This window comes from Lolium rigidum, chromosome 6 (assembly GCF_022539505.1).
Source record: "Lolium rigidum isolate FL_2022 chromosome 6, APGP_CSIRO_Lrig_0.1, whole genome shotgun sequence".
NCBI lineage: Eukaryota > Viridiplantae > Streptophyta > Magnoliopsida > Poales > Poaceae > Lolium > Lolium rigidum.
The window spans coordinates 263,921,791-263,947,388 of record NC_061513.1 but is presented as its reverse complement, the minus strand read 5'-3'; the positions used below and the strand labels follow the sequence as shown (position 1 = coordinate 263,947,388).

Below are 25,598 nucleotides of genomic sequence, written 5' to 3'. Positions count from 1 at the left end.
CGATCAGCAGCCATTGTTTTTCCTCAAATTTTAATTAGTGCGGGAAAGTGTAGAAATCAGCACGTGGAAACCAACCAGCTGCAGGATTTCTTTTCTGATTTCTCTGCTATTCTTAGTTTATTCAATGAAATCAGGACATGTCTCTTTCTATCACTGTGGAGGCATTCATTTCCCAACTAACACAAGTAGGAAGAGATCAACGTACGTTCCAAGATTAACACAAATACAATTGTTGAAAGGAAGATGGTCAAATGCAAATGCAAATGCAAATGCAATGCATGGCATTGTCCAGTGTAGCACTGCACATGACCTGATCTGATCTCAAGTTCTGAAAACGCGTACAGTATAGCCATGCTCATTGATTATTTCCATATACACTGGTAGTATTACAAGCTCAACCGAAACACACTTAGAAACAGATAACACCAGACATCTTGCAGTGCGAGTTTAATTAGCTTTGACACTCTGTGCCTGCACCGGAGCGGTGCCATGGCCGCCACCGACGGACCCCAGCGCGCTCCTCACCGTCATGGCGACGCGGCAGGCCTTGAGCGCCCGGAAGCTCTCGCCACGCACCCCGAAGCACGCCAACGCCGCCGCCGCCGTGTCATCCTCGTCCGAGAACGACGACGCCGAGGACGAGTGCATCCTGCTGCTGCCGTAGCCGCGGCCGCCGCGCATCGACGAGCACGACGAAGGCGCGCGCATCCTGCTGCTCCCGCCGCTACGCATCGACGAGCACGCTGGCGACTGCGCGCCGCGGAAGGACGAGAACGTGGTCGACGCTGACGACGAGGACGAGGACGACACGGACGAAAACGACGACGTGGGGGACCCAGACGGCCTGGTCCGGCGCCTCGCCATGGCGAACCTCGGCAGGATGTACCCTAGGATGCCCACCTTCTTTCCTCCACCACCGCCGGCCTTGCGGCTGCGGGGGTCCTCCTTGGCGGCCGCGTAGTAGGACGGCGGTGGCGTGAGGGGCGGCATCGTGGCGTCGGAGGCGGCGTCGTTCTTGGGCGTGCCCGGCTGCGACTCCCACAGGAACGGCACGGCCCCAGCGGAGGCCACGCCGTAGTAGACCCTGAAGGACGGCGCGGCGCCTGCTGAGCTGTCCCTCGTCAGCAGCCTGGACACGGAGAAGACCTTGCCGCTTCCCTGCTTCGGCTGGATCGCTGCCGCCTCCTCCTCCATCACCTTGCCGAGGGTGGTCGCCATGGGTTGATGGATGGTTGGAGGTGTCTCTGGGGAGGAAAGGAACTGGACACTGAGATTCGCAGCAAGCGAGCGAGTGTGGGGTTTTATGCTCGTCGGCAGCAGGGGCTGTATTAATAATGGAGCTGTGCTGCCCGTTTGCACGTCTTCCCTTGCTGTTCGGCTGATTATTTTTGTTACTGCCCGGCTGTCCAGATCCTAGGGAGAAAGAGGTGACCTTTGACTTTACTCTGTCTGGATCCACAGGCTTAACAAAATTAATTTATACTCTTTAATTAATTTATTTATTAGAGTGGAGTTTTTTCATGGCTCATGAGCAAAAGTTATAACGTACTAGCAATTATTCACTGTCAACTTTTGTTCCATCTAACGTAGTTACTCTATTAGTATACTCCATTTAATCTACTCATTCTAGGCCCCGCATTAATATACATTCTAGATTTTAGCCAATAAGAACACACAAAATGAATCGGTTTTGCTCTCTCTATTGGGTGTTATTCTTTCAATGTAGCTTGCATTAGTTGTTAACCCTTCTAAGTAGTACTAATAAATACATTTTATCTGATTTTTTCTAGAATATAGTTTAAAACAATGAATGGAATACAATTTACGTGATGTAGAATCAATATCACTGAAATCATAGTTAAGTCTAAATACGACAAATCATTTCTTGTCACATGAACCACACATCTAGAGAGGAAATGATGCTTGAAGCCTTGTCGTATTTCATCAATAAATATGCATTTCAAATTTCCAAACTAATATTATACAATTCAAAAATCAACTTAGTCATAAAATCTCAGTCGGGGTAAACTTTGACAGGTCAATAGATATTTTAGGCGCACTGTTTTTAGAACCAAGTATATATGACTGTAAAATATCTTGTTCTTTGTATGAAGCAGTTCAATGGAGATATCTACATCAACCTCCAAGAAAAATATCTAACAGGGGTAATGCTTTGATTGTGTGCATAAATGGACTCTCATGTGGCCTTAATGGTTCATATGACTTTGAGAACGCATGTACATAAAAATGTACACATGGGATGTCATTGTATGTCCGATCCTACAAGAACCAACAAGGTAGGAATACATAACAGATAATGTTTTGTTGCACCATAGAAAATATGCGTGACTTTGTTTGAAGGAACAATTGCATGTTGTTACTTGTAAGAACTAACCCATGGCAAAAGTTCCTATGATATTCAATCCTACTAACCAAGCTAACTTTATAGGGAAAACCCATAAGAAATAGAACACTCCAAAATTCCAATGAGAATCTTGTTAACCAAGGCCCATACACATTTATGAGACTCAAACTAGTAATTTTACTAATATCTCACATATCGTCACTTCTTAGGTGGGGGCAATGTTAAAAGGTTCTAAAACATAAATGTTACCAATCTAGCCAAAATATCTATTACATATGGAAGTTGTTTCAAAGATTCTTATTGTCAAAATTTGAAAAGTTGTAACCAAATTCTGAATATAGTTTGAGTTTAATATAGATCTAATTAGAGAGTTCGAAATATCAGTAATATCGTACCATCCATACCAACGGATCAGGTAGTTTATTTAAAATTAGAATAAGTAGATCCATGTAGATGTACCAAATCAATGAAGACCGAGTAACACATAAAAAAAAGCATAGTGGAGGGATGTTGTTTTGATAAGTCTTACCTTTTCTACCCATGAGATTTTTGGCTTATAATATGTGATATGAAATTATTAAATGCTATTTCTGCTAAAATATAAGCCATTTAGGATTTTAACACATTAAATAGTCCATGTTTGATAGTTTCAAGAAACGAATTACTAGGTATTTAAAATCGAGAGCATTAAATTAATGTTATTAACTATATACATATATCACAAACTATATCATATCATATATGTAAAATCACTTATTAGCACAAACCTCCTTTTATGTTTTATTTGAGAAGTTCAATACATGTGAAATTTCTATGTTTGCTTCTTGTGCACAATCCAAAGACACATCTCACAATTTTTGTGTGATAATGTAGGAATTCACAACATGTGGCATATCAATCATGAATTTTCCTATTCCTACGTTTCGAAATTTCTGTAATCCAAATAGGCCCTTAATTTATACTCTTTTCGTTGTTTCCATTTTTAATTACCTTGGAAATGTTGTTTCTCATTCGATAATCATATAACCATTCAATAATATTCTTTTTTTTTGTATTTCTCGGATCTCAATCTTAAGACGAATGGTTTTATCATTGACTCGATAGTTATTTCACACTCGAATTGTAAATTTAAGAAAAACAATAGTTATTCTATTAGTATACAGTTACGTGATGTAAAATTGATGTCATGGAAATTACAAATTGATCTTACTTACAACAGTGATTTTGGGTCACATAAACCAAACATCGAGAAGCAAATATTGTTTGAATCCTCATTTTATTTAATCAATAGAACTATACTTTTTAAAACTAAAACTACGCTTTTTAGAAATCAACTTACACAAAATAAATATCAACCGACTTAGATTTAGACATATCAATGAATACACTAGGTTCACCTTTTTGGAGAACGGGGAGTATATGACTCACAAAATATCTTGACTTTCCCAAGAAACCGTTCAATCTAGTGTCTACACACATCTAAAAAGATCCCGAAAAAATCATCTAAGAGGAGTCATGCTTGCTTTGTGTGCATAAATGGACTCTCGGTTCGCATGATTTTGATAACCAAGAATAGAAAAGGTATGAATTGGATGTCATGGCGTGGTCAATCCTTCAAGAACTGAAACATATGAATGTATAATGAAGATGCTTTAGTTGCATCAAAAGAAAAACATGGGACTTTGTCCGGACAAATAGGTGAATAGCATATTTGCATAAAATAGCACATATGAAAAAAAATCGGTGGTTTCCAATCCTTTGAACCGAACAAGCTCTGTAAAACCTCCAGAGAAATATAGAACACTCAAGAATTCCTATAAAATTATTTTCAACCAAAAAGGCCCATATATGTTTATGCGATTAGACTACTAAATACTATTCGTATGACTATCTTTCTTATAATCACTTCCTAGGTGTGAACAATGTTGAAAATTTGTAAAATATAAATATTGTGGAAATCACCAAAATATCCAACAAAACTAGAGGTTATTTCAAAGATTATATTTGTAAAATTTAAAAATTGTGACTAAATTCTGAATATAGTTTGAGTTTAATGTAAAACTAGTTCGTTGAAATAATAGCGGTTACAACAGCGACCAAAGTTACAAAAAAAATTCCAAAACTTTACAGTTGTGTATGAAGTAAGGTCCGAAGTTGATAACAATTTGACAAAAACATGAGAAATAGAATAGTGGAATTCATTGTTCTGAATCTTTTCTACCATTATTATTTTTTGGCTTATTATTATGTGTTATGTAATTAATCTATATTATCTCTGATCAATAAATCACTTTAGCATTTTAACGGGTCAAACAATTTCACGTTTCACCATATGTCAGAAATAAACTACTAGCTAATTAAGACCTAGAATAATAAATTGCTATTAATAAATAGACATATCACATATATTTATAATGTGTCTTGGGAGACAACTTATTTGTACAAAGATGCCGGGGTTATGTTCTCCCCTCTGGAAAAAAATTGTACAAAGATTTGTGAACGGTTGCATCTGTATCTTTGTTTTTGGTTTCTAGATGCAGTGGCGGAGACAAGCCCCAGGCTGCACGGGCGTTGGCCCGGGGCGTGGGCGGAAAACACAGGCTTGATTGTAGCAAAAGTTACACTGTATCATACTTTAGCCCACTGTAGCAAGAAGATGGCCTGGGGCGTCGTGAGATCCTGGCTCCGCAACTGTCTAGATGTGTTAAGAATTCAAATGTTGTCTCCGTATCAACAAAAAAATCGATTTTTTCTATAACTTCGGGCAAGATGTTTTCAGGAAAAAAAAAGTCTACGTGGAGCAAGAAAACCCAGCCATGCATCATGCATGCACACCCACATCACACCGGTACACCACCCATAGCCATAAATTCTCCGTATTTTGGACCACGGAGGCTGGATTCAGACATCCACCATTAGTAGTTGTACGTACTCGATCGCTATAGCTTGCTCCAACTAAATTCGGTGATGGATAGAGCTAGCCAACGACGTAGATCTCTCGTTTGGATCCTCTCCAGGCCTCCAGCTGCTATGAAAAGCATAGCGATTAATACGCAGTACGATCGTCGCGTTCTCTCTTTGCGAGCCTCCGTGTATAGATCACTCATAGTACTCAGCCTGGTAGCTCCGGCTAAATTTGATGCTCAGTTTGTACTTCCTACGCTGCGACAACTAATATGTTGATGCTCAGTTTGTACTTCGATCCTACGATGCGACAGCTAATAGGAAGCAATTAGCTAACTTAATTTAAACTTACCAATTTTCGATTTCAGTAAAAAATGAATGTTTACTGAGGTGAGAACAAAATCGGATAATCCATAATTAATTAGTGTATCCACCACCACCATCATATTTTCCTTATCAATTCTCTGGGGACATGCATTTTAAATGTGTAGCTAACCTGCTACACATTGCATGCATGGTCCTGCAGATCGATCGAGCTGCTTTCGGTATTTTTCTCTTCATTGTCATCAGGGGGGCCTAATGGTCGCCACTAAAACCCCTAATCACCTTGTTAACTTGTTAATGGAAGTGGGGTTCCGATGGTACGCACGGATGAACTGTCACCGGATTGGTCTTAAATAAGGCCATCTTTTGTTTGCATTAGCGTGTAGCTGGACTTTTCACCTAACGGCATGCGAGGCCTTCAATTCCTGCAGGGCCAAGGCAGGGCACTGCAGAGTTAAGCTAACAGCGATTGGCGTGCTGGTAGTTAATCTAAGTAAGGTCAAAACAGTGTAGATCTGGTTAGCTGTTCGCGTGACCTGTCTGAAACAGGAATCTCAGTAGTCAGTAGAGAGCTGTTGTCCGAGGATTCAGGATGTTTAAATCCTCAGAAACTTTTTAGGAGAGCTCTTCTGATGAGTACAGTATATGATTGGATTTGGGGTTATCAAATTCTATGTAATCATTATATGACCAAAATCCACAAAATCTAATACGGAGTATACGACTAATTCTTATGAGTATATGATTGGATTGGGGTTGTCAAATTTCATCGAATCATTTATATGACCTCAATAATAGAGGGAAATCAATGTATGATTGAGTAGTTGTATATCCTGAAAATGGAAATATAATAGAGAACGTATCCGTCGGTCGACTGATTTCGAGTTTCTTTTTCACGCCAATTTGGCATCGACGCTAGGCTCTCGCTGATCGATTTCGTCGGCGATAGCACTAGCAGGCGGCAGGCAGGCAGCTGGGGCGAGCAGTAGGCAGGCGGCCGGTCCCGGGACAAATCCACGACTAATTAACTTGGAGGCATGCATCCATGGCGAGCTATTCCTGCCGCCTATTTTTGCCGTGCTAGCCTACGTAATTACTTGACTTGCTTAACCTGTTGTATCTTAGTTATGCTTTGCTAAAACAGATGAATCGAACAAAAACTAAGGAGCTACATTTTTATGTCAATTCTGCATCTTGCACAAATTGCAACCCATTAAAGTAGCATTTACATTACAGAAACATGTAATTTTGGGCAAATAACGGTGTAAATTTCACTTTTGAAATCATGTAGACTATATTTGCCATTATATTTTGCACAAGTTCTTTATGTACCAAGTTACAGTCCATTATATTGGTTTTTACATTATCTGGAATATTTAATATTGGGTAGACAACACTGTAATTTTGGTCAATGTATAATGCATTTTGTCTTATACCGTGTTTCCAGACTTGGCGACAAGGCCACCGACTCCTCCGAGTAGCAATCCACCTCTATCTCCACCCCTCCTCGAGAGGACCACATCGCGAGTCCATCTAGATCTTCGACGCATCAGCCGACAACGCCCACTAAGTCCCAGGTGCAAAAGCGGAAGACCACTGCTCCGTCAACTAGTATACTCGGAAGAAAGCATGTGCAACGAAGAAGCCAAGGAGGCTCCTGGCAAGTTAGCTTATGGCATGACTGATGAGGATGCAAAAGGATCAAGGATGCCGAAGTGAAAAGCCATTTTGCACCGGTACAGCCCCAGCCAAAGGAGAAAATAGATCCGAAAACCAGACAACACTTTGTGGACATGCTTGAGCGACCACCGTCACATGTGGCTAATAGGCCATCAAACTATGAGAGCTGCATTCAGAAGTCATATATCGAAATGCATCGGACGAGAAGTAGTGCTAGCGGACAAAAAGTTCCCCCGCTCGGAAAATAGGAAAAACAATCGTTGTCTCCGCTCAACGCGTTTTCCGATAAGGATGCAGGAGGGCAATACGAGGACATTGCTAGAAAACTTGGTGCGACTGTTGCTCAATTGATAGGCGGGGAAGATATCCCCAAGGCTGATGTAGCATGGAAATTTGTCCTCGGGCAGCCTCTGGTCAGACCTAAGCAGATCCAGCATCTACCAACATAAATGCGAAGATTGCACGATGGGTACATGGAATACTCAAAGGAAGGGTGAATCATGCTCACATGGTGGCGGTTAGAAAAGAGCATTACTTACATGAAGACCAGATTTGTATTATGCTTGAAGAAATTTTGTTCAGTTATACAATCAAGACGTCCTCGACAAATCTATCGTCAGATGCTATTGTCTGTAAGTGTTTTATTTCTTTAATTAAGTCTGTAGCTTGGCTCGTTCATTGCATGTAATTATCATCTCTATATTTTGTATACGCTATTATGCATAATGAAGATTCTCGAATGCAAAAGACGGACAATCTATGACATTGGATTCATTGACCTATATACCATTAGTTTTCTTATGGTACAAAACCACGACAAGGACATGGAGGCTAACTTACTAAGGTTTTTAATTAAATAAAATATCAAAACTGAAATACTATTTCCTTACAACTTCAAGTGAGTGTTACTGTCTTGTACACATTCTATTTTGCTTACTCGATGTTAAGTGTAATTGATGAGTTATGCTATATTATTTTTCTCAGCGTCCACTAGATTCTGCTAATCATTAAAGTTGACGATGGAACAATTGATATCATGGACTCATTAGATAAAATCCCTAAGCTCTACGAGAACATCGTTTTTACGCCTCAGAGTTAATTTCAATCATTATCACACTAAATCGGTCTCTTTCGTTCATTTCCTAATATCAAGTAACTAATAAATCTTTTATTCATTTTCTTTATCGGGTAGGGTTTGGAAATGATTCATCAAGAAGGTTGTCGGTGACTGGAAACAGGAGTTGCATTTTCGAGGGATCCCGGTAAGCAGTACTAGTTTCAATACCATTATCATGCTTGATTATTATTTGATTGAATTCTATTCTCTTAATTAAAGTGCTTGAGGCAAGAACATGGAACTAATTTGAACTAATTTATGTGCATTCTACGTTTGCGAGTTCATTCACATGTCTGCTAGCTAGTGCGCAGTGCGGAGATAAACAATATTCACAATTTTACTTTATTATCATCAATTATGTTGAGTTTCATTCATAATTTTTTATGATGATTTAATATATATATATACACACCGAAAAGACCTCATATATTCATATTGATCTCATTCTTTGAAGACTGAAAAGATGCCGGACAAGCTTCTACCAAAGGGCCGTGTACTGGCAATTCAAGAGAAATTTGTGAGATTTTTGCTTACGGAGGTCATATCTGCAAACGTATAATACCATTGCCACTCATGCCTCCATGTAATTTAGTGATCTTCATGTAATTAAATAGATAATGTACCATATTGTATATATTTATGTATGCTCGTAAGATAAAATATATTATATATGCATCAATGTGTACAGTATGTTATGTAGTAGCGTAGAATATGCATGCAAAAAATTGTTTGAAATGAAAAAGAACTGAAAGAAAAAATGGAAAAGAATTGAATGGTAAACACAAAATGAAAATGGAAAACAAAAAAATAAAGGTCCTCTAGCGCTTGCCTGCCCTCGGGATTACTTGATACCAACCGGTACTAAAGGTCCTTCATCCCCAGCCCTCGTCTTGCTCCCAAAACTAAAGAACAGAGCCTTTAGTTTCGATTTCGTAGTCCCGGTTCAACAACTGAAACTAAAGCTCGTTCCTAACTGGGAATAGAGGCCTTTTTTTTACTAGTGTTTAGGGCATCTCCAGCGGCGCGACGCGACCGTTTGCGTCCGCCTTGACCGAAAATGCGTCTGGCACCACCTCCAGCGGGGCGACGCAAAGTGACCGGGCCGTCCGCGGAGACGCAAACCTGGCCCAAATATGCGCCAGGTTTGCATTTCTGCGGACGTTGCGCGGACGCGCAAAGTGTCCGCTCGCGTCTCCACCGGGCCCGCCTGGCAGCGAGTCTGCATCGAGGGCATCGCTTCGGCGATCAGCGCTTCCGCGTCTGCTCCGCAGGCTTCGCCATCAATGGCGTGGCTGCCTGTTATGCACGCGCGCTGGCGGGTGGCGGCTGGGCTTCTGCGCCGCCTTCAATGGCATTGTATCCCGCGCGCAGCCAGCCTTAAAAGTCCACCGGCCCCGTTCCTTCATCGCCCACACATCCACTCGCACCACCACCGCCACAGCACCATGGGGAAGAACAAGAACGACTTCGAGGCGTCCGGCAGCGGCAGCAAGAGGGTACCGCTCCCCGTCACGGTAGGGAGGCTCATGCACGGCAAATGGTTGCCGTGCGACGAGGCCTGGTCCGGCGTGCAACTGCCTGGCGGCTGGCGGCTCAGCTGCCGCCGGGTGCCCATCCCTCCAGTCCCTGCGCGCGAGCCTGATCGGAACGCGGAGATCCGGCGCAGGAGGCGGTACCTGCCGCCGGACCTCCGCCCTGATCCGACGTACGCCATCGAATCCCAAATTTGGCGTACGTATCTGTCGACCGGGATGGATAGGAGAAGAAGGGCGGGCTACATGGGTGACAGGGATTTTCCCTTCGCGGCTGCACCGCCGACTCGTCCACGAAGACAGGAGGCACCGACGAGCCGTCAGCAGGCGCCGACGCGCGCGCAGTACAACGACGACGACGACCGCGACAACGACGACGACTCCTACGACGACGAGGATGACTACATCGAGGCGCTCGCGTACCATAACGAGGAGGTGAAGGACGACAGCGACGACTACGTCGCGGCCGTCTTCCACGAATGGCAGCAGGCCATGGCGGAGGGCCGCAATTTCGAGTTCCCGGAGAACATGACGGACGACGAGATGGCGAAGGTCGGCGTCCTCGTCTCCGAGAACGACGGCCTGTGCAGCCGCCGCTGCCCCGCTACGCCACCGGCGTCATGCCGCCGGGCCTGTCGGAGGATGAACCCCTTCGACAGGCGCTACAGGACTCGGCGGCGCCACAACCGCCGCCGTACAACCCCTGGGCTCCTCCTCCACAGCCGCAGCCCTGGGCGCCTCCTCCACCGCCGCCATAGCCGTATCCCTGGGCGCCTCCACCGCCGCCACAGCCGCAGCCCTGGGCGCCTCCACCGCCGCCACAACCGACAGCCCTGGGCGCCTCCACCTCCAGCATCGCCGGTGCGCCCGGCGTATGCTCCCCCGGATGGCAACTGGCCATGGGTGATACCGGAGCTCATCGTGCTCGACAGCGACGAAGAGCAGCAGTAGGCGCACGCGTTTAGGGGTTTTTTTAACTATGTAAATTATGTTTCATGTTTAAAAAATGATTCGGCCAAAAAATGCGTCGTGCCGCTGGAGCCATCCCCGACGCAAACGGACGCGCGGTCAATTTCGACCATTTCAGCCGACGCAAACGGACGCCAAAATGCATCGCGGCCCTGGAGATACCCTTATAGAACTTTGCCATGACTCGTAAAAACAATAACTTAGCTCATTAGAACTATAGAAGCTGAATAATAGGTGTATCTGCCCAACTTGTGTTGGTGTGCGCACGGCACCATGCATGCATCTATAGCTGCATATTGCCTAGCTTGTGGCCGGGTAGAGGCCGCCCGTTTATAAAATTGTGATTTTTTTCGTTGCCCTATTCTTGATGCAAGCAAAGCTAGGAGTAGCTCGACATGTGGATGGCAAAATCTAGGTCCTCCGTTCATTAATGATCTTCCGCACATCCAAGCAAGATCATTTGATCAACTATATTCTTCACCCCGTGTGTGCGAGTGTCTGACGGTGAACTTGGAAGATTCACTCAGCTGGCAATCCACGGAAGCAACAGGTACTGTACACTAGTATACATACAGACAAGATTGGGTGTGTTGCATTTTTATCAGTTCGGATTTTTGTTTCAAGTGGCTAGTGCATGAAGTTTAACATACTATCAGAGCCCCATATCTCGAGTTCAAATCCTGGCTTTCACAATTTATTCTAAATTCCCCGCAGCTTCCTGCCGCGTCCGGCCTCCCGCTGTCTCTTTGCCTCTCTACACGTGTTGACTTGTCTTCTCGTCTCCTCGTCACACGTAAGAGGGGGTGTTGAAGTGTATAAGTAGATTGCCTAGACCTTTCCATCAGTTCGGACTTTTGGTTCAAGTGGTTAATGTATGAAACTTAAGAGGGTGCACCGTGCACATGAGCACCAGTAATCTCGTTTTTAAAAATAAAAAAATTATATTTTTTGAGTTTCAAAAAAATCTAAAAAAAATGCATATAGTCAATGATGTATCCCACAAACGTGTAAAAAACAACTTTAAATTTTTTATATTCTAAGCTACACAAAAATAACAAAAGTGTAGTTTTGAGTAATCAGTTTCATATCTCCAAAACATATCAGATTTTATCATTTTTATCTAGCACAAAATAAAAATAAAAATCGGATTAAGATTATGCATGATTGTGGGATGTATCACTGACAATCTCCAGAATTATTTTCATGTTTTTTGATAACTTAAAAATAAAAAAAATTAGTGGCAAGACCACTAGAGCTCAGGAGCCAATGGCACTTTTCATATACATTATAACCATATTGGGAAGTCACCATGGAGTGTGGCATTTTGTAGCTCGGGCTACATGGAGATCGTTTTTTCAAAAATTGGGAAATAGCATTTAATAGTTTCAAAAAAAATATGAACAAAAAATCTTGAGGTAGATAATGATGTACTCTAGTTACTACTGTGAAAAAAAGCAACTCGAAAGACTGAGTATTTTGGGCTGTACAAAATTCACAAATCTGTGGATCTGAAAAAGTAAACAGTGCAGATTTTGAAACTTCCAACATTTGTCAAAATTTGTCATTTTTCTGTAGGCTTGAATATAATGTATTTCATCCTCAGATTTTGCAGAGTGGTAGAACATCATTGGCTACAACTAGATTTCTTTTAGAATTTTTTGAAAGTTCAAATTATTAGATTCAAAATTTGCAAAAAAAAACAGGAGTCATGTAGCTCGGGCTACAATTGGGGTTTCCAAGTCACCGTGGCTTCTTTTGTCAATCAACTAGATTTTTGCAACTTTTCTTGCGATTTTTTTTGTAATTCTTGCTGTTGCTTCCCACACCACTAGCAATTTCCTCGCAAGTTGTGGATATGTTCACGGTAGCACTAGGTAGTTCTCGGAGTAAAAGATATCCTCTGTTGTGCCTCCCTGCCCATGTTGCCGCCCCGGCGCACCGCATTTCTGCTGCCTCTGCTCTGAGTCAGTGTAGCTATCCTCTCGGGAAGAGAAGTTCCGGCGAGGACGCGCGGTCAGCGCAGTGGCTTGGCTTGGCAGTGGCCAGCCAGCCCGCCTGGGATCGATCCCCGCAGGGGACGATTTTCAGGTGTCTCACCGGGGCTTTGCTTCATCGAGGGGTCTCAAAAAAAAAAAAAAAAAAAGAGAAGTTCCGGCCTGCCCGGCGGCCGGCAGTTGGGCCGGCAGTTAGTTAGTTATGTATTGAATGTAGTAGGCAGTAGCATGACTGTAGCAAGAGGTAGCGTCCGGTGACACAAAGCAGACGATGGAAGAGACGTGGAGCTACAACTACAAGATCGATGGAGCCGGCCGGCCGGCGATGGACGTCAATGGCTGCATGCATGCGTGTGCGTGGAAACTAAGAAATGTAGCTAGCTCTAGCTATAGCACGGCACGGCAGCAGGACGGCGCCGGCGTATATGCAGAATGATGGGAAGGATCAGGATCACACTATTGCCAAAATTTTCAGATCCAGAAGGATCGGAAACTCAAAACTGATCCGGGTATGCACCCGGCCGGTATATATATGTATAAAATATATTTTAAAAACTAAAAGGATTAATGAAAAAAAATCGCATGTACAGGGATATGTTCAATGTGCGCACCTAAAGTTTAACATAAAATATAGTATTATTTTAGCATCAAAATTTACTTTTTTACATAGGACACATAACATGTCGGTTTTTGCTGAAACAACTTTATGAGCATGTAACTTGTCAAGATATATACAAGATATTTTTTTGTATTTTCTAACATTTTTAAATAGAGTGTGTCTTTTTTTCTCAGTCGACTGAGAACTAACTTCGTTCTCAGATGATGTTATCAAATCAGTTACAACTTATGTTGCAATTAACAACTAACACGAATCACGAAGCAAATCTATCGGTGTAGGACTTGACTTAGCATGAACTTGCTTGAGAACAAGCAAAACCCTTTTAAATATGTTCGAAACGCATTTGAAATAAAGAGGTGTCCAGGAAGTCCCTTTTTTGAATACTTTTCGAAAATAATAGTACATTTTAATGTTTAAAAAAATCTGAAAAACAATTCTAGATGTGGTTAAGGATGCATACTCATATATGTACGTAAATTTTCAATATGGATCTTATATATTGTACTCTAGGTCACACAAAACATGATAACAGTATGGAGTAGTACACATTTTTTCAAAATCCACAAACTGAATTTTTTGTAGCTCAGGTTATATATAAGGAATTTCATGTTGAAAATTTACACGCATGTGTGATACATACTTCCTACATCTAGATTTCTTTGATATTTGGTTGAATCTTTGAAATACATTTTTTTTCTTATTTCTTTCATTAAAAAAAGGACAAGCTACCCGGAGCTCCAAAGTGAATTTCCTAAAGTAGGATTAGTGGGGTAACCGTTTTCGCAATGATCTAACGGTAGTGGCTACCAACACTCAACGAAAGAGGGTCGTGGATGAAGAGATCACGCGCTCTCTTTCTCTGTTAGATGATGCGCTCTTTGTTCGTTGCCCTTGCTTCATGCATGGATGAACTTGGCCATTTGAAAGAAAAAGTGTATTCAGTGATTCTGATGTTTCTTTAGGGGAGCAATGATCATGACGTAGCTTCAGTACATCACACTTCAAAGCAATCCATGGAAATCAGCCGGCGTTGGTCAGTGGCGCTGAGGGCCAGCTTTCCAACGTAGTATACAGCGGGCCTATGGTTTGATGCGGCCCAAATTCTACGTAGTCACCAATAAAATTTAGGCTAGGGGAATTACAGACAAAATAGTCGATATGTCCGAGTGGTTAAGGAGACAGACTTGAAATCTGTTGGGCTACGCCCGCGCAGGTTCGAACCCTGCTGTCGACGATTTTTTAGTCCTTTTTGTTTTCTCAGGCACGGTAAAAATGAAGTTTACTCACATAATAATCTGGATGCTAATTTTATCAGTAGCAACTTCGGAGTTCGGACCGCTCGATGCAAAGCTCGTGTGTTTTATATTGTGTTACAGAAAAGGCGAAAAGCTGATGCAATATTCAACGACAAATCGCACTCCGGTCTTTCTTCAGCGTACCTTTGAAGAAAAGATTCTTCAGGACCTCTCGTCAAGCTTAAGACAGAGACAAACGAAAACCAGTAGCTCGACGCAGACCCTCGACTCGCCGACCTGCGCTCCTCCATTCCGAGAGAAGAGAGAAGAGAACGGCACAGCGAGTCAACCAGGTGAGCTGCTTCGTGATTCCCCTGGAAATATTAGCTCCTCCTAGTATGGCTGACAGTATTTTTCTGGTTCTTGACTTGATCTGTCCTGCTGGAATTAGACCGCCGTTCAGCGGAGGCTCGATTTGGGTAGCTTCAACTGCTTCGGAAAATGGGGGCCTTGTATTCCCAGAGCACGTTCTAGGTCTTAGCTGAATCTGGTGGAGAGATTTGGTGCCCAAAATGTGTATGTATATATGCCTGTGTGTGTTATGAACTTGTTGTGCTGCGAAATGGAGCTCAACCAGTCTGGGAAATTAAATTGGAGGTTGAAATACCTAGGCAGAGTTTGACTTCTTAGAAATTTGGGTTAGCAAAAGGGCTAGGGCTGTCTGATTTCCCGTTTCCTGTTCTAACATAACTGCACTTTTGGGTGCATCCTGAGTAGCCTTCTGATGCACGCATTGACATTTGTTGGATAGTTCCCTGTTCAGTTCTGATTCTCCAAACTGCCAAACTTGTGAGCAGGCATGGCGTGTTCGATGAGGAGTCTCGCGTTCGTACTCGTGCTGGCCTTTTCAACCGTGGTAGCAGAGAGCAGACATGCATCTTGGGGGAGCACAGACCCGTATGCCTGCATATTGAGTAAGTTGTGAATTTCATTAGTACAAGAAATCGATGCTGCTATCGATTATTCTTGTTTGTTACGACGTAGTTTCTCTTCATGTTGCCATGGTATCCATGATGATAATGCTAAGTAGAATGATTGAGTGCAGCAATTGTATGCAATCCAAGCGCACATATTTGACATAAAGACATGCTGTGCTAAAAGATCATCTGAAAAGTTGTACTATTTGTTACAATGCATATGAAGAACCAACTCTTAGTTTTCGACCAAAATACTAGTATCTTTTAATTTGGTTGTGTTCTGATTCCGCAATGATTCTACATCTCCTTATCCCCATCTAAGTTTCAGACACATAGTAGTATGAATTGTGTTGCTGATGCCTGTGTACTTCTCTGCTGCCTAGGTATCATTTGCTTTCATTTGCTGACTCTGCAAGTCTGCATTCTCATTTATCGTCACTCCTAAGAAAAACTGTGATCCAGACTTGGCAAATTATACTCGCCATATCTTGATCTCCCTTCAACAAATTCAAGCTCCACAGTGTTGACCTTATGAGTTATGTACTAATCTGTTCCATTGTATCCATTTCAGAAAAGGAAAGCATGCCCCAAGTAAGCAGGGGAGAAGGATCAACTGTGGCTAATGAAAAGCTGTGTCAACTATGCCAGCAATACTCAACCGAAGCACTATTCTACCTCCAACAGAACGAGACCAAGGCCGAGATTCTTGGCGTCCTTAACCACGCATGTGCAAATTTGGGCCCTCTAAGACAACAGGTGTGGATACAAGCTGCAGTTCCTGCCTGGATGGCACAGGTCTGATTTTTGTGTGCACTGATTGGCTTTCGTTGACGGTTTGCCTTCTCGCAGTGCATCACGCTGGTCGACTACTACATCCCAATTCTCTTGTTGGAGGTCTCCGTGGTTAAACCTGAGCAGTTCTGTGAGTCGGCGCACCTATGCCCGAAGGGGCCAGCGATGCGGGTTTCCGCTAGAGGGGAGGCCTGTGGTCTATGCCACCAAGCTCTTGTCGAAGTTCTGACCATGCTAAAAGATCCCAACGCAAAGGTAACTGCTATCTTCTTGGTGGCCATCATCGATTTTTAGTGCAATGGTTGGCTTGTACTTTGCACATAGCTAATGTCTTTTGGTGTATGTGTCATAATTTTTGCAGCTGGAGATAGTTAAGCTTCTTCTCAAAACATGCAGCAAGTCGGAGCAATATGCACCGCTGGTGAGTTAAGTTGACATAACAGTAAGATATATCGAAACACAGACTAAACAACCTGTAGTAATGATGACAGATCATCGGATCCCTTCACTTTCGTGGCCGTTCGTACCATGAAAATCATCGGGAAAATCTTAACTGTTTTGATGCTTCTAAAAGTAACCACGTCAATTATACAGTACTTCTCATCGACGAGCCTAAGAACCTTCAGAACTTAAGATGGTGGTGGGCACTTAATATGCTTCAATTCCCAGAAACCCATCTCTAGCTCACTGCAATTACATTAGGTGCATGCAACTTTGTACCTGCAGAGTGGTACTAATGCATAAACCTTTTAAGACAGTTTCAACACATTGCAAGGTCTAGATCTAGTTCTGTTCTGCTCATATTTTGTTTCATTTTCTCAGTGCAAGAGGCTGGTGCTTGAATATACCCCACTAGTTCTGGTGAAACTCCAGAAGTACCTTGAGACAACAGATGTCTGCTACGCAATACATGCGTGTAAAACAGGCACGCCGGCAACGATGGAAACCGCTCTTCTATCTGCGGCTTTGTGAAGATGTGAATACAATGCAAATCAACAGCAAATGCTTCAAAATCGAACCAGATTATAATAATTGAAGGTGAAATGTATATGCAAGCTTTCTCCCCTATGGCCAAACTGCCCAGTTACTAGTTATGAAGGTTTGGCTTGGGCAGAAGTTGTATTTGTACATTTGGAGCCCTACTCTCTAAATTCTGAATTATGCAGCAAGCCATCAACTATACTGTACCATTCACTTCCCAACATACAAGCCCCTCAGAGCAGCATACATCTACGACAGAAGATATTAAACACTTGTAATTATCTCGTTGTATCAACTACTATTTGCCCAATCATGATGGTTCTATTAACCATTTTTATGGGGAAGAAAATAAATCCTGAATTACAGGTTATGGAAGAAATTACTGAGTTCTGTTTCAGAAAAATTGAAACATGAGATATCCACATGAAAATAATTTGCATTGGTGGCTTTTCATTATTTGTATTTTCAACTTTACTACTTGATACCCAGAAGTAGAATTGTATTTAAAAACTCTACTCTGAACCACACACTGTTTACTTCCAAAATAAATGCACACTTGCCCATTCAATTCAGGATATGGCCACAATAGCAAACTTGACAAAGTTACATGCCAATCTTGATTAAGTTGCCAATGGCATCCATAGGATTACAGATAATGTTGCAGATGCATGTCTTGTGATTTGGATCACTAGAGATATATACACACATATCATTAGGCTACTACCACAAGTGGAGTTTGCACATTCATGTGCTAATGAGATATCTTCTCATTGCATCCTCTGTTTCCTAAGCCTCTCAAGCTCCTTCACCATCTGCCAGTGCTCCATTGAAAGGCTCTTCTCACCAAAGCTTGAGGCTGTTATTTGCGCCATTGTTAGCCATCTGCAGATCAGCAGAAACAAAGTTAGCTGAATATAAAGATCAGAAGCTTGCACATAACTCTTGACAAAACCATACCTGCTAAGTTCAGAGCAACCCAAGCTCCTATCTTCACGCATGGCATTGACCATTTCATCTTGGATCGTCTACAATCAAGATGTAAAAATAACTCAGTACAGGTGTAAACCACGCCGTACAAAACAACAGAATCTGAGAGTTCTGAATCTGCTAGATAAGAAGTGGATTGAGGGATGGTTACCTGCAAAATCTCAGGTTCATTTGACTGAGGAAGAGACCTAACTGTGGCCAAGTACCATCTCCAACTCTCAAGCTCCTCAGGAGTTGCAGTCACTGCAGGAACAGTGGATGGACGAAAAGGCACTACCAAGTCAGAAGGCAGGATGTTTGATTTTCCTTCAGAGAGAGTAAGCATCTGCACATCAGTTGCCATCTCCAGCTTGTAGTACTCAAAATCATACTCAACCTGCAAGAAGAACAGAAAAAATTACAGATGTAAATTATGCAGAAATGATCGATTTGGGGTTTCATGCTAGAAATATTGTGCCATCGCCAATGCACTGCTAGGTGTTGTTCTGTGGAGGATTATTACCATCAGTGAGTCCATCAAGTTCTTGAGCAGCACGGTATTCTCAACACCTTTAGATGTCAAAGATCCAGATTGCATGATAGTCTCATCAAATGTCAAGTGAGTGCCCTGAGGTAGCTGCAGAACTCCTGTGACCAACCTACACCAAATTTTATGAAGAGTAGAGAGGTTAGCTTTCAATAAAGAACAGGGAGTTGCATACTTTTTGAATTCGATTAGACAAACAAAATTGATAAAACAAGATTTACCTTCCTGACTTGTTATCCTTTCTAGGTTGAAGTGTGGTTGTGTTGAGATACTCAATTGACAGAGGAATAGCTTGCGAATATGGCACTAGTCTCTGGATCAAAGTATTTAGCTGGTTTCCAAAAATGGAAGCACTTTCCCTGTTAAATCCAGTGAAATTCAAGGAGAGCCTGCCAACGGTGACAACATCCACCCTAGTACGAAGCTGTAGAGATATTGAAAAGACCAAGAAATCATTAAATCAAATACAAATGTCGTAGCAAGAAGCAAGCAAGGAAGCAATGGCAGTGACACGACATACTCTGGATAGAAGATGCAACAGCAAACATTGAGCTGCAAGGTCATCATTCCCTAGTAGCTGAGTGAGATGCGAGAGCAAAGATTGTCTGATGCCTTTTAGTAGACTTGGCAAAGGCTGCATGGTCATAATAAAAGTTGTTACCAAAACAGTGGTGAAAAACTCCGTATGTAGGAGGAAGCTAATACATGGTTTAACAAGTCCGTCTCTGATCACGGTTATAGATTCACCTCAACAGGTTGCTTTGCTAGAAAATCTTGAGATGATAATTTTCGCCATACCAAACAGTGAAGACGGGGCACCTACACAAATATATTTTTAGGCTATAGAGATCAAGGCAAAAACCAAAATATAGCTAGAAATTTAAGTATCACAATTACACATGAAATCAAATCAATCAGTATGCACTCTGTAACAGACAAACCTTGCTGGGAGGCAGCTGAGCTGTTACATCTTCTATGAGGTCAAACATTATATCATCTGAATTATCATTGGGAGCAGCAAGTTCTGGGTCAAATGTATATACTCCTATGAACTCGCCAACGTCATTTAGCTTCACTTGACTTTCAGGCATATCATAGATCTGCAAAAGCATGAGACTGTAAATAATAGAACATGCAAGAACAGGAAGCGCAACAAATAAACTAGCTAATACACATTTAATACAAAAACAAAAATTAGGTGTTCAACCTTCACAAGACATGAAAAGGAGCTTCCAGGAATATGATGATCATTCCCATTCATCTCTGGCACAGCTTCAGTTGCTGTCGTTTCTGCTGAGTTAGATGAGATCTGGACGGCATCTTCTTTCTGAGAAAAAGCAAATGCAGATTAAGTAAGGCAACCAATCCATTTTATGTGACTTCAGATTAATATGAAATGGAGCATCTACAATTCAATTGATGTGGCTTACTGATCCTACTTTAGGACTACGCTTATCTATATATCCAGACAAGAGAAAAGTAATCTGAGTTAATCAACTGCTAGATTATCTTCACCTTTAAAACCATGCCAGAAATACATATGCACTACATTATCAGATAACTTCATATGGGAGAATTGACAAATCAGATAACCCTTCACATTGGTAGCAAACTAAGTAGAGTGCTTACCGGTTTTTTACTGGATGAACTCTCACCATTACCATTTTCTGAAACCTGTAACAAGCAATGGATTAGATCACAATGATAGCAACCAATGCCGGTTATTGGACACTGAAAAGTTAAGAGAAACATTGCGGCAGCAAATAAAACAAGAGCTTACATCCATGATATCATCATCTCCATCCCTCTTCCGTTTCTCCCTTTGTTCAGGTGACATGCAGCTTGACATTTGGCGCAAGTCAGGTCCAGGGGTAGAGTCCAGTGTCCAGGTATTCTGCCCGGGCACCTGAAAGAAATCAATCACAAAGTCAAGGCGAATTCAACCAACTGTACAATTGATACGAGAATTAAAAACAAGTACTCAGGGAAGCAGTAACATACAGGCACGCAGTGGAAGAGATGGCGCTCCCAGAGATGTGAATCACACGGGTGCGGCATTGCAAATGGTGAGAAATCTGTGAACTTGTTCGTCCTCCAGGTAGAACCATCCTTCACAAACAATATTTAAAGATAAGCATGGATTGCAATAGCAGCTTAACAAGAGCCAATGAGCATGACCAGTTTAGTACTTTGAACGCCCCGGCATAGAACTCATTTCCAAGCATGTCCTGAACCATTCCCCGGAACCGAACGAGGGTGTTCGGTTTGATCAATCCGAGATTTGAGGCATCTAACAGGGGAACCTGGAAAAGAAAAAAAAAACTTAGGAAAACTCATTTCGCCTAGTGATCCACAGTGAAAAATCTCGAAAATATTTCGTAGTAATATCCACATAAACAGAGTTATAACTTCTCATCTGATACTTTTCCCCACCATAAACTCTTGACCACATTTGCACATACTGACAGCACTAAATCGAATCCGATATCCCAAGTTCTTCGAGCAATTCTTTTATACGAGTAATTAATTTCCGCTTACAATGCTCTGACTCCAACATCAGAATCAACGCACATTTGATGGTTTAATATGGGAGGAACAGATCTAAATAACTTCGTGCCAAGGCTAACCAGACCAGATTCTGAACTGAACTCGTCTAACGTAGCACATGACGAGGGAGAGAAAAAATTATCGGGTTGTATACCTTGTCGATGCCGCCTTGGTCGAAGAGGAAGGAGCGGAAGACCTCGCTGGCACCCCAGTCCTTGGACCGGAACGCCGCCACCGGGTCGCGGCCTCCGGACTCCGCCGCGGCGGCGGCCGCCGCCTTCTCGAAGGTGGTGCGGACAGCGCCCAGGGGATTCCCGACGAGGTCGTACTGTGGGCCCACCATCCTCTCCCTCTCTCTCTCTCTCTGGCTGTAGTCTTGGGAGACTGGGAGGTTGGGAGCAATGGCGGGGAGATGGAGGTTGGGGAGGGAGAAGGGAAGATGAGTTATAGTGGGTTGAGGTTTCGCGCCACTGGCGGCGGCGCTTCCCGCCATTTCTTCTCACTCTTCCCGCCAATTCCGTGGGCTGGTAGAGTCTAGTGGGCCGGCCCAGGCCCATTTTACGTGCTGCTCGGTGGTGTAAATGGGCCACTCTCAGGACAAGAGAGTGTGAAAGCAGCCTGCGCCATCATTTGTTGTGAACAAAAGGTCCAAAGGCCCAATTTAGAGAGAGAAGTGGCACAAGATGGCTGTAGTAGTTCACTTCTATTTGTTTTCGATTCCCCTGAGAAAACTTTATGCAATGAAAAACAAGGTTCCTCAGTTAAAAAAAAGTTCCTAGAATTTATAATATACTATAGTTTGTATTCATTTATTTTATAATAGTAATAATCATTATTATTTCAAGGTATACATTGACACATCATGACCGAACAAACTGAACAAATCATCTTTCTATGTGTACTTCCATTCCAAGTCACCAACATGCAAGGATTAAGTATGCATGTAAATGGGAACGGGCAGCCACGGCGCCGCCAGTCTGCCCGCTGATATTTGCCTAAGTGAACAACCACGGTCAAGGGGAAAAACAGAACGGACCCCCGCGGCGCGTTCGCTCGCGTCGCCTCGCCGCTTCGAGGCTCCAGGGCCTCTGCTAAGTACGCCATGGCCGATGAAATTCGCTCCCACCGCTCATCCCTCCGCATCCAATCTCCATAGTGTTGAATCTGTTCTCCATCAATCGGCCGCCCCTCCCTACCTTCGCTCCCCTTCTTCGGCCGAACTACCCCGTCCCTCGAGCAGCAGAGCTCTGCCCATATCTGTGGGGAGCAGCCGTCGGCTGGCGAGGTCCGTGGGGAGACGGACCTGTGTGGGGAGGAACATGGGGAGGTGGAGGGGCACTGGCGAAGCTATGTGTAAGTCAGGGGGGCCGCTGCCCCCCCCCCCCCATCCGAAAAGAATTTAGCCCAAAATCACTTCATATTTAACATTTTTTGACTGAAATAGCCTAGATTTGATCCCCCAGTAGTGGCCCAAGACACCTCTTTAGCCCATTTGCCCCCACACCCATTTGGCCCAAGCTCTGCCACTGCGAGGGGGTGAAGTGGTCGAGGGAAAGAAGAGCACGAGGAAACTTCGTTCTCTATTCATCTACTCATAGAACAGATACATGTTGTTCATCATGGTACTGTACTGGTAGTAGAAATATGGTTGTATGATGCATCTCCTGATCTGTATGTTTGATATTTATCCATGTGCTACTAAAAAGATCTTGGATTTGATGGATTCGACCGAGCTTTACATTGAGATTGGTTACCTTTCTTCCTGAGATTATTATAGCGGTATTTAATCTGAATTACATAAGATTGGATGGATTATATCAATTGATGAGTGCCCTGTCAAATCATGAAGCAAAAAAGACTTGAGCATGCTGTTCATTGATGCTAGTGATGTGACGATCAGGAGCATGATATCTCAGTAGAGTTACGAGCTATGTACCACTACTATGTATGCTGAATATTACTATATATGTTGTATGTACATTCCGATAAATCTTGAACTAGCTTGCATAGGACACAGCAATAATATACCTGTAGGCAGTGCTAGGTAAAAGGGGATACTTGATTAGCTCTTATTGATTAGCCATGTGTATGTAATTAGTTCCCAGGAATTTTGCTTATGAATGCTGACTTAAAATGCCACCATCTATATGACCTGGTTGAGTTGAATTTTAGCAGCTGAAGTTGCATGCTTGGTGATCTAGTAGATTCTATGCAAGTATCTTACTAGGCCATTTTTGACAGGCGATGAGTAGACTATGTAGATGTACTCATTCTTTTATTAATATCATTGTATTATAAATTTTTATTAGATAGGAACTTTAAAGAATTCTTTGATTCTGTGCAATTATCTTACACAAGTTATCTGTAGATACCTCCTATGTAAATATGATTTTTCAGTTTCTGTTTTATCTGATAGAGCTAAGTTCAGATGTTCTGGGAGAGCCCATGTTTCACCTTCTTCTGTGTTACATCTATGTTTCAGTTGTACTCTGTAGTTAAATGCTCGAGTGTGTCATGACCGTGTGTTCCTTGTAAGAATTGTGTTGGTCGTTGCAACATCACTGCTATTTTAATCTGAAGTTATTAATGTTCTGCATATACTTGTGCCATTTGGGGGTTGCTTTCATCTCGTCTTTTAATTTGTTCTCCTAGATTCCGTACAATGAGCTTGTTTCTGCGAATTATTCTGTCGTTCACTTCGAACTTTTCTGTTTCACTTCGAATCACATGTTATGCCTCCGCTCTATATGTAATTTTATTCAAAGGCATGAAATGTGATCTCTTTGTAGACACTGCATATGTACTTGCAGACATGTTGGTCTGCTTCTCCACTCCGATTATGTGGTCTCTTGCTATTTGTGTCTCCTGACGACTGCTTGTTACTTGTCATCCTACCTGAGTCGATAACGCAGTCCACGCTATCTTCGTTGCCATCATCGAACGAGCCGCTGTTGTCGATCGGGGGAGGTGGAGTAGGAGGTGGAGGTGGAGTAGCCTGGTCGCCGCATGCGCAGCTCATCGTAGCAAAGTTGGTGCCTACGATGAAGGTTATGTGGCGGCTAGGATTTGTGTGGGAGGAGATGAGACGAGCGCGCGCCTCTTTATATACGTCGGAGGCAGTCGAGGGGTGCGGCATGCGTGGCATCGCCATAACTTTGTTGACAGAGGTGGGCGGCCGCCGCTCGGTAGGCGAGGCATCGCTATTACCATGGTGTAGACTGCCGAAGCGACGCTTCGGCACCAGTACTGACGCGGCTAACATGGCGCATCGAGCCTAGGTCACTGCCAGGCGGGCCCAACGAAACGTTCGCTAGCTCAGTGCGTCCGTGTAGTGTTCATGGAGACCCATCCAAGGTGTATATTTGAATCAGGTTTGCGTCTCCGCGGGTGCGTCGGGCCGTTGAGCTTGGTTCCAGACGCATTTTATGACCGTGCGCAAACGGTCGCTCAGCGTTCGTTTCCATCACCCATTGAAGATGCCCTTATTCTTCTGATTTTGCCGATAATTATTGAATTCACCAAGCAAGTTGATCGATTGATCGATTGCCTTGAGCAGTGAGAACGTAGAAGTTGGCGGGAGCAATCGTTTGGATTGAGCTATCCAAGCTAGCTGACGGGAGTAAGCGGGCAGGCGGCTGACGGTATTATACGCAGTAGCTGCATTGTCCCGTTTGATTTTAACGGCAACAAGCGGCACTTGGTGGAGCGTCGAAAGTCCTGACTATCGATAAGCTGGAGCGACACAATCACACAACAAGTTAATCTTGTCGATCGATAAGTTAACAAGTCAACGATTAATCACCACTTTGGCACAGTATCAGGTTCCTCTTCACTCCCCATGCCCTCAAAATTTAGTACACTAAGTAGTAGTTACAGCCTTACAGGTCTATCCCTTGGCGAGACTTGTCACGACTTGTCAATACCCGAGCAACAAGTTACGACACGTAATCCTTGCCGACATGTGGGACCCAAGAAAAAAATAACCCAACACATCACAAACTGAAAGCTCAAAGATCTTCACCAATCATACACTGAACATGGCACAAAAA

General features: G+C 43.0%; 3 protein-coding genes and 1 non-coding gene across 5 annotated transcripts; 2 read left to right on the top strand and 2 right to left on the bottom strand.

The window, feature by feature from the left end:
• Positions 1 to 326: 326 nt before the first annotated feature.
• Positions 327 to 1,278, bottom strand: LOC124668618 (YLP motif-containing protein 1-like). The gene has a single exon (XM_047205729.1). It carries the CDS (start codon positions 1,216 to 1,218, stop codon positions 448 to 450), a length of 771 nt encoding a protein of 256 aa, XP_047061685.1. The 5' UTR covers positions 1,219 to 1,278; the 3' UTR covers positions 327 to 447.
• Positions 1,279 to 14,656: 13,378 nt separating this feature from the next.
• TRNAS-UGA lies at positions 14,657 to 14,738 on the top strand. The gene has a single exon. It is a non-coding gene; the product is annotated as a tRNA-Ser (tRNA).
• Positions 14,739 to 14,941: 203 nt separating this feature from the next.
• LOC124666893 (proactivator polypeptide-like 1) lies at positions 14,942 to 17,911 on the top strand. Of its 2 annotated transcripts, none has more exons than XM_047204223.1 (6): positions 14,942 to 15,092; positions 15,597 to 15,713; positions 16,288 to 16,472; positions 16,566 to 16,763; positions 16,870 to 16,929; positions 17,331 to 17,911. In XM_047204223.1, exons 2-6 carry the CDS (start codon positions 15,599 to 15,601, stop codon positions 17,478 to 17,480), a joined length of 708 nt encoding a protein of 235 aa, XP_047060179.1. In that variant the 5' UTR covers positions 14,942 to 15,092; positions 15,597 to 15,598; the 3' UTR covers positions 17,481 to 17,911. The 2 variants fall into 2 exon arrangements, with proteins under 2 accessions (XP_047060179.1, XP_047060181.1); XM_047204225.1 differs by having other exon boundaries at positions 15,585 to 15,713.
• Positions 17,912 to 18,256: 345 nt separating this feature from the next.
• On the bottom strand, positions 18,257 to 21,892 carry LOC124659056 (mini-chromosome maintenance complex-binding protein-like). The gene is made up of 14 exons (XM_047197015.1): positions 21,704 to 21,892; positions 21,192 to 21,305; positions 21,004 to 21,111; positions 20,783 to 20,908; positions 20,632 to 20,676; positions 20,210 to 20,329; positions 19,944 to 20,102; positions 19,750 to 19,821; positions 19,523 to 19,636; positions 19,224 to 19,426; positions 18,979 to 19,114; positions 18,628 to 18,852; positions 18,447 to 18,514; positions 18,257 to 18,371 (listed from the first exon to the last, which is right to left on the bottom strand). The coding sequence occupies exons 1-14, from the start codon at positions 21,890 to 21,892 to the stop codon at positions 18,257 to 18,259; spliced, it is 1,794 nt and encodes a 597-aa protein (XP_047052971.1).
• Positions 21,893 to 25,598: the final 3,706 nt, after the last annotated feature.

Coding starts and splice junctions, on each gene's coding strand:
- LOC124659056 (XM_047197015.1), bottom strand. CDS start 21,892: ATGGTGGGCCCACAGTACGACCTCGTCGGGAATCCCCTGGGCGCTGTC. Junction 21,112..21,191: donor TCTATGCCGGGGCGTTCAAA/GTACTAAACTGG, acceptor TTGTTTGTGAAG/GATGGTTCTACCTGGAGGAC. Junction 19,427..19,522: donor TGTTGCATCTTCTATCCAGA/GTATGTCGTGTC, acceptor ATATCTCTACAG/CTTCGTACTAGGGTGGATGT.
- LOC124668618 (XM_047205729.1), bottom strand. CDS start 1,218: ATGGCGACCACCCTCGGCAAGGTGATGGAGGAGGAGGCGGCAGCGATC.
- LOC124666893 (XM_047204223.1), top strand. CDS start 15,599: ATGGCGTGTTCGATGAGGAGTCTCGCGTTCGTACTCGTGCTGGCCTTT. Junction 16,764..16,869: donor TAAAAGATCCCAACGCAAAG/GTAACTGCTATC, acceptor TAATTTTTGCAG/CTGGAGATAGTTAAGCTTCT. Junction 16,930..17,330: donor CGGAGCAATATGCACCGCTG/GTGAGTTAAGTT, acceptor TCATTTTCTCAG/TGCAAGAGGCTGGTGCTTGA.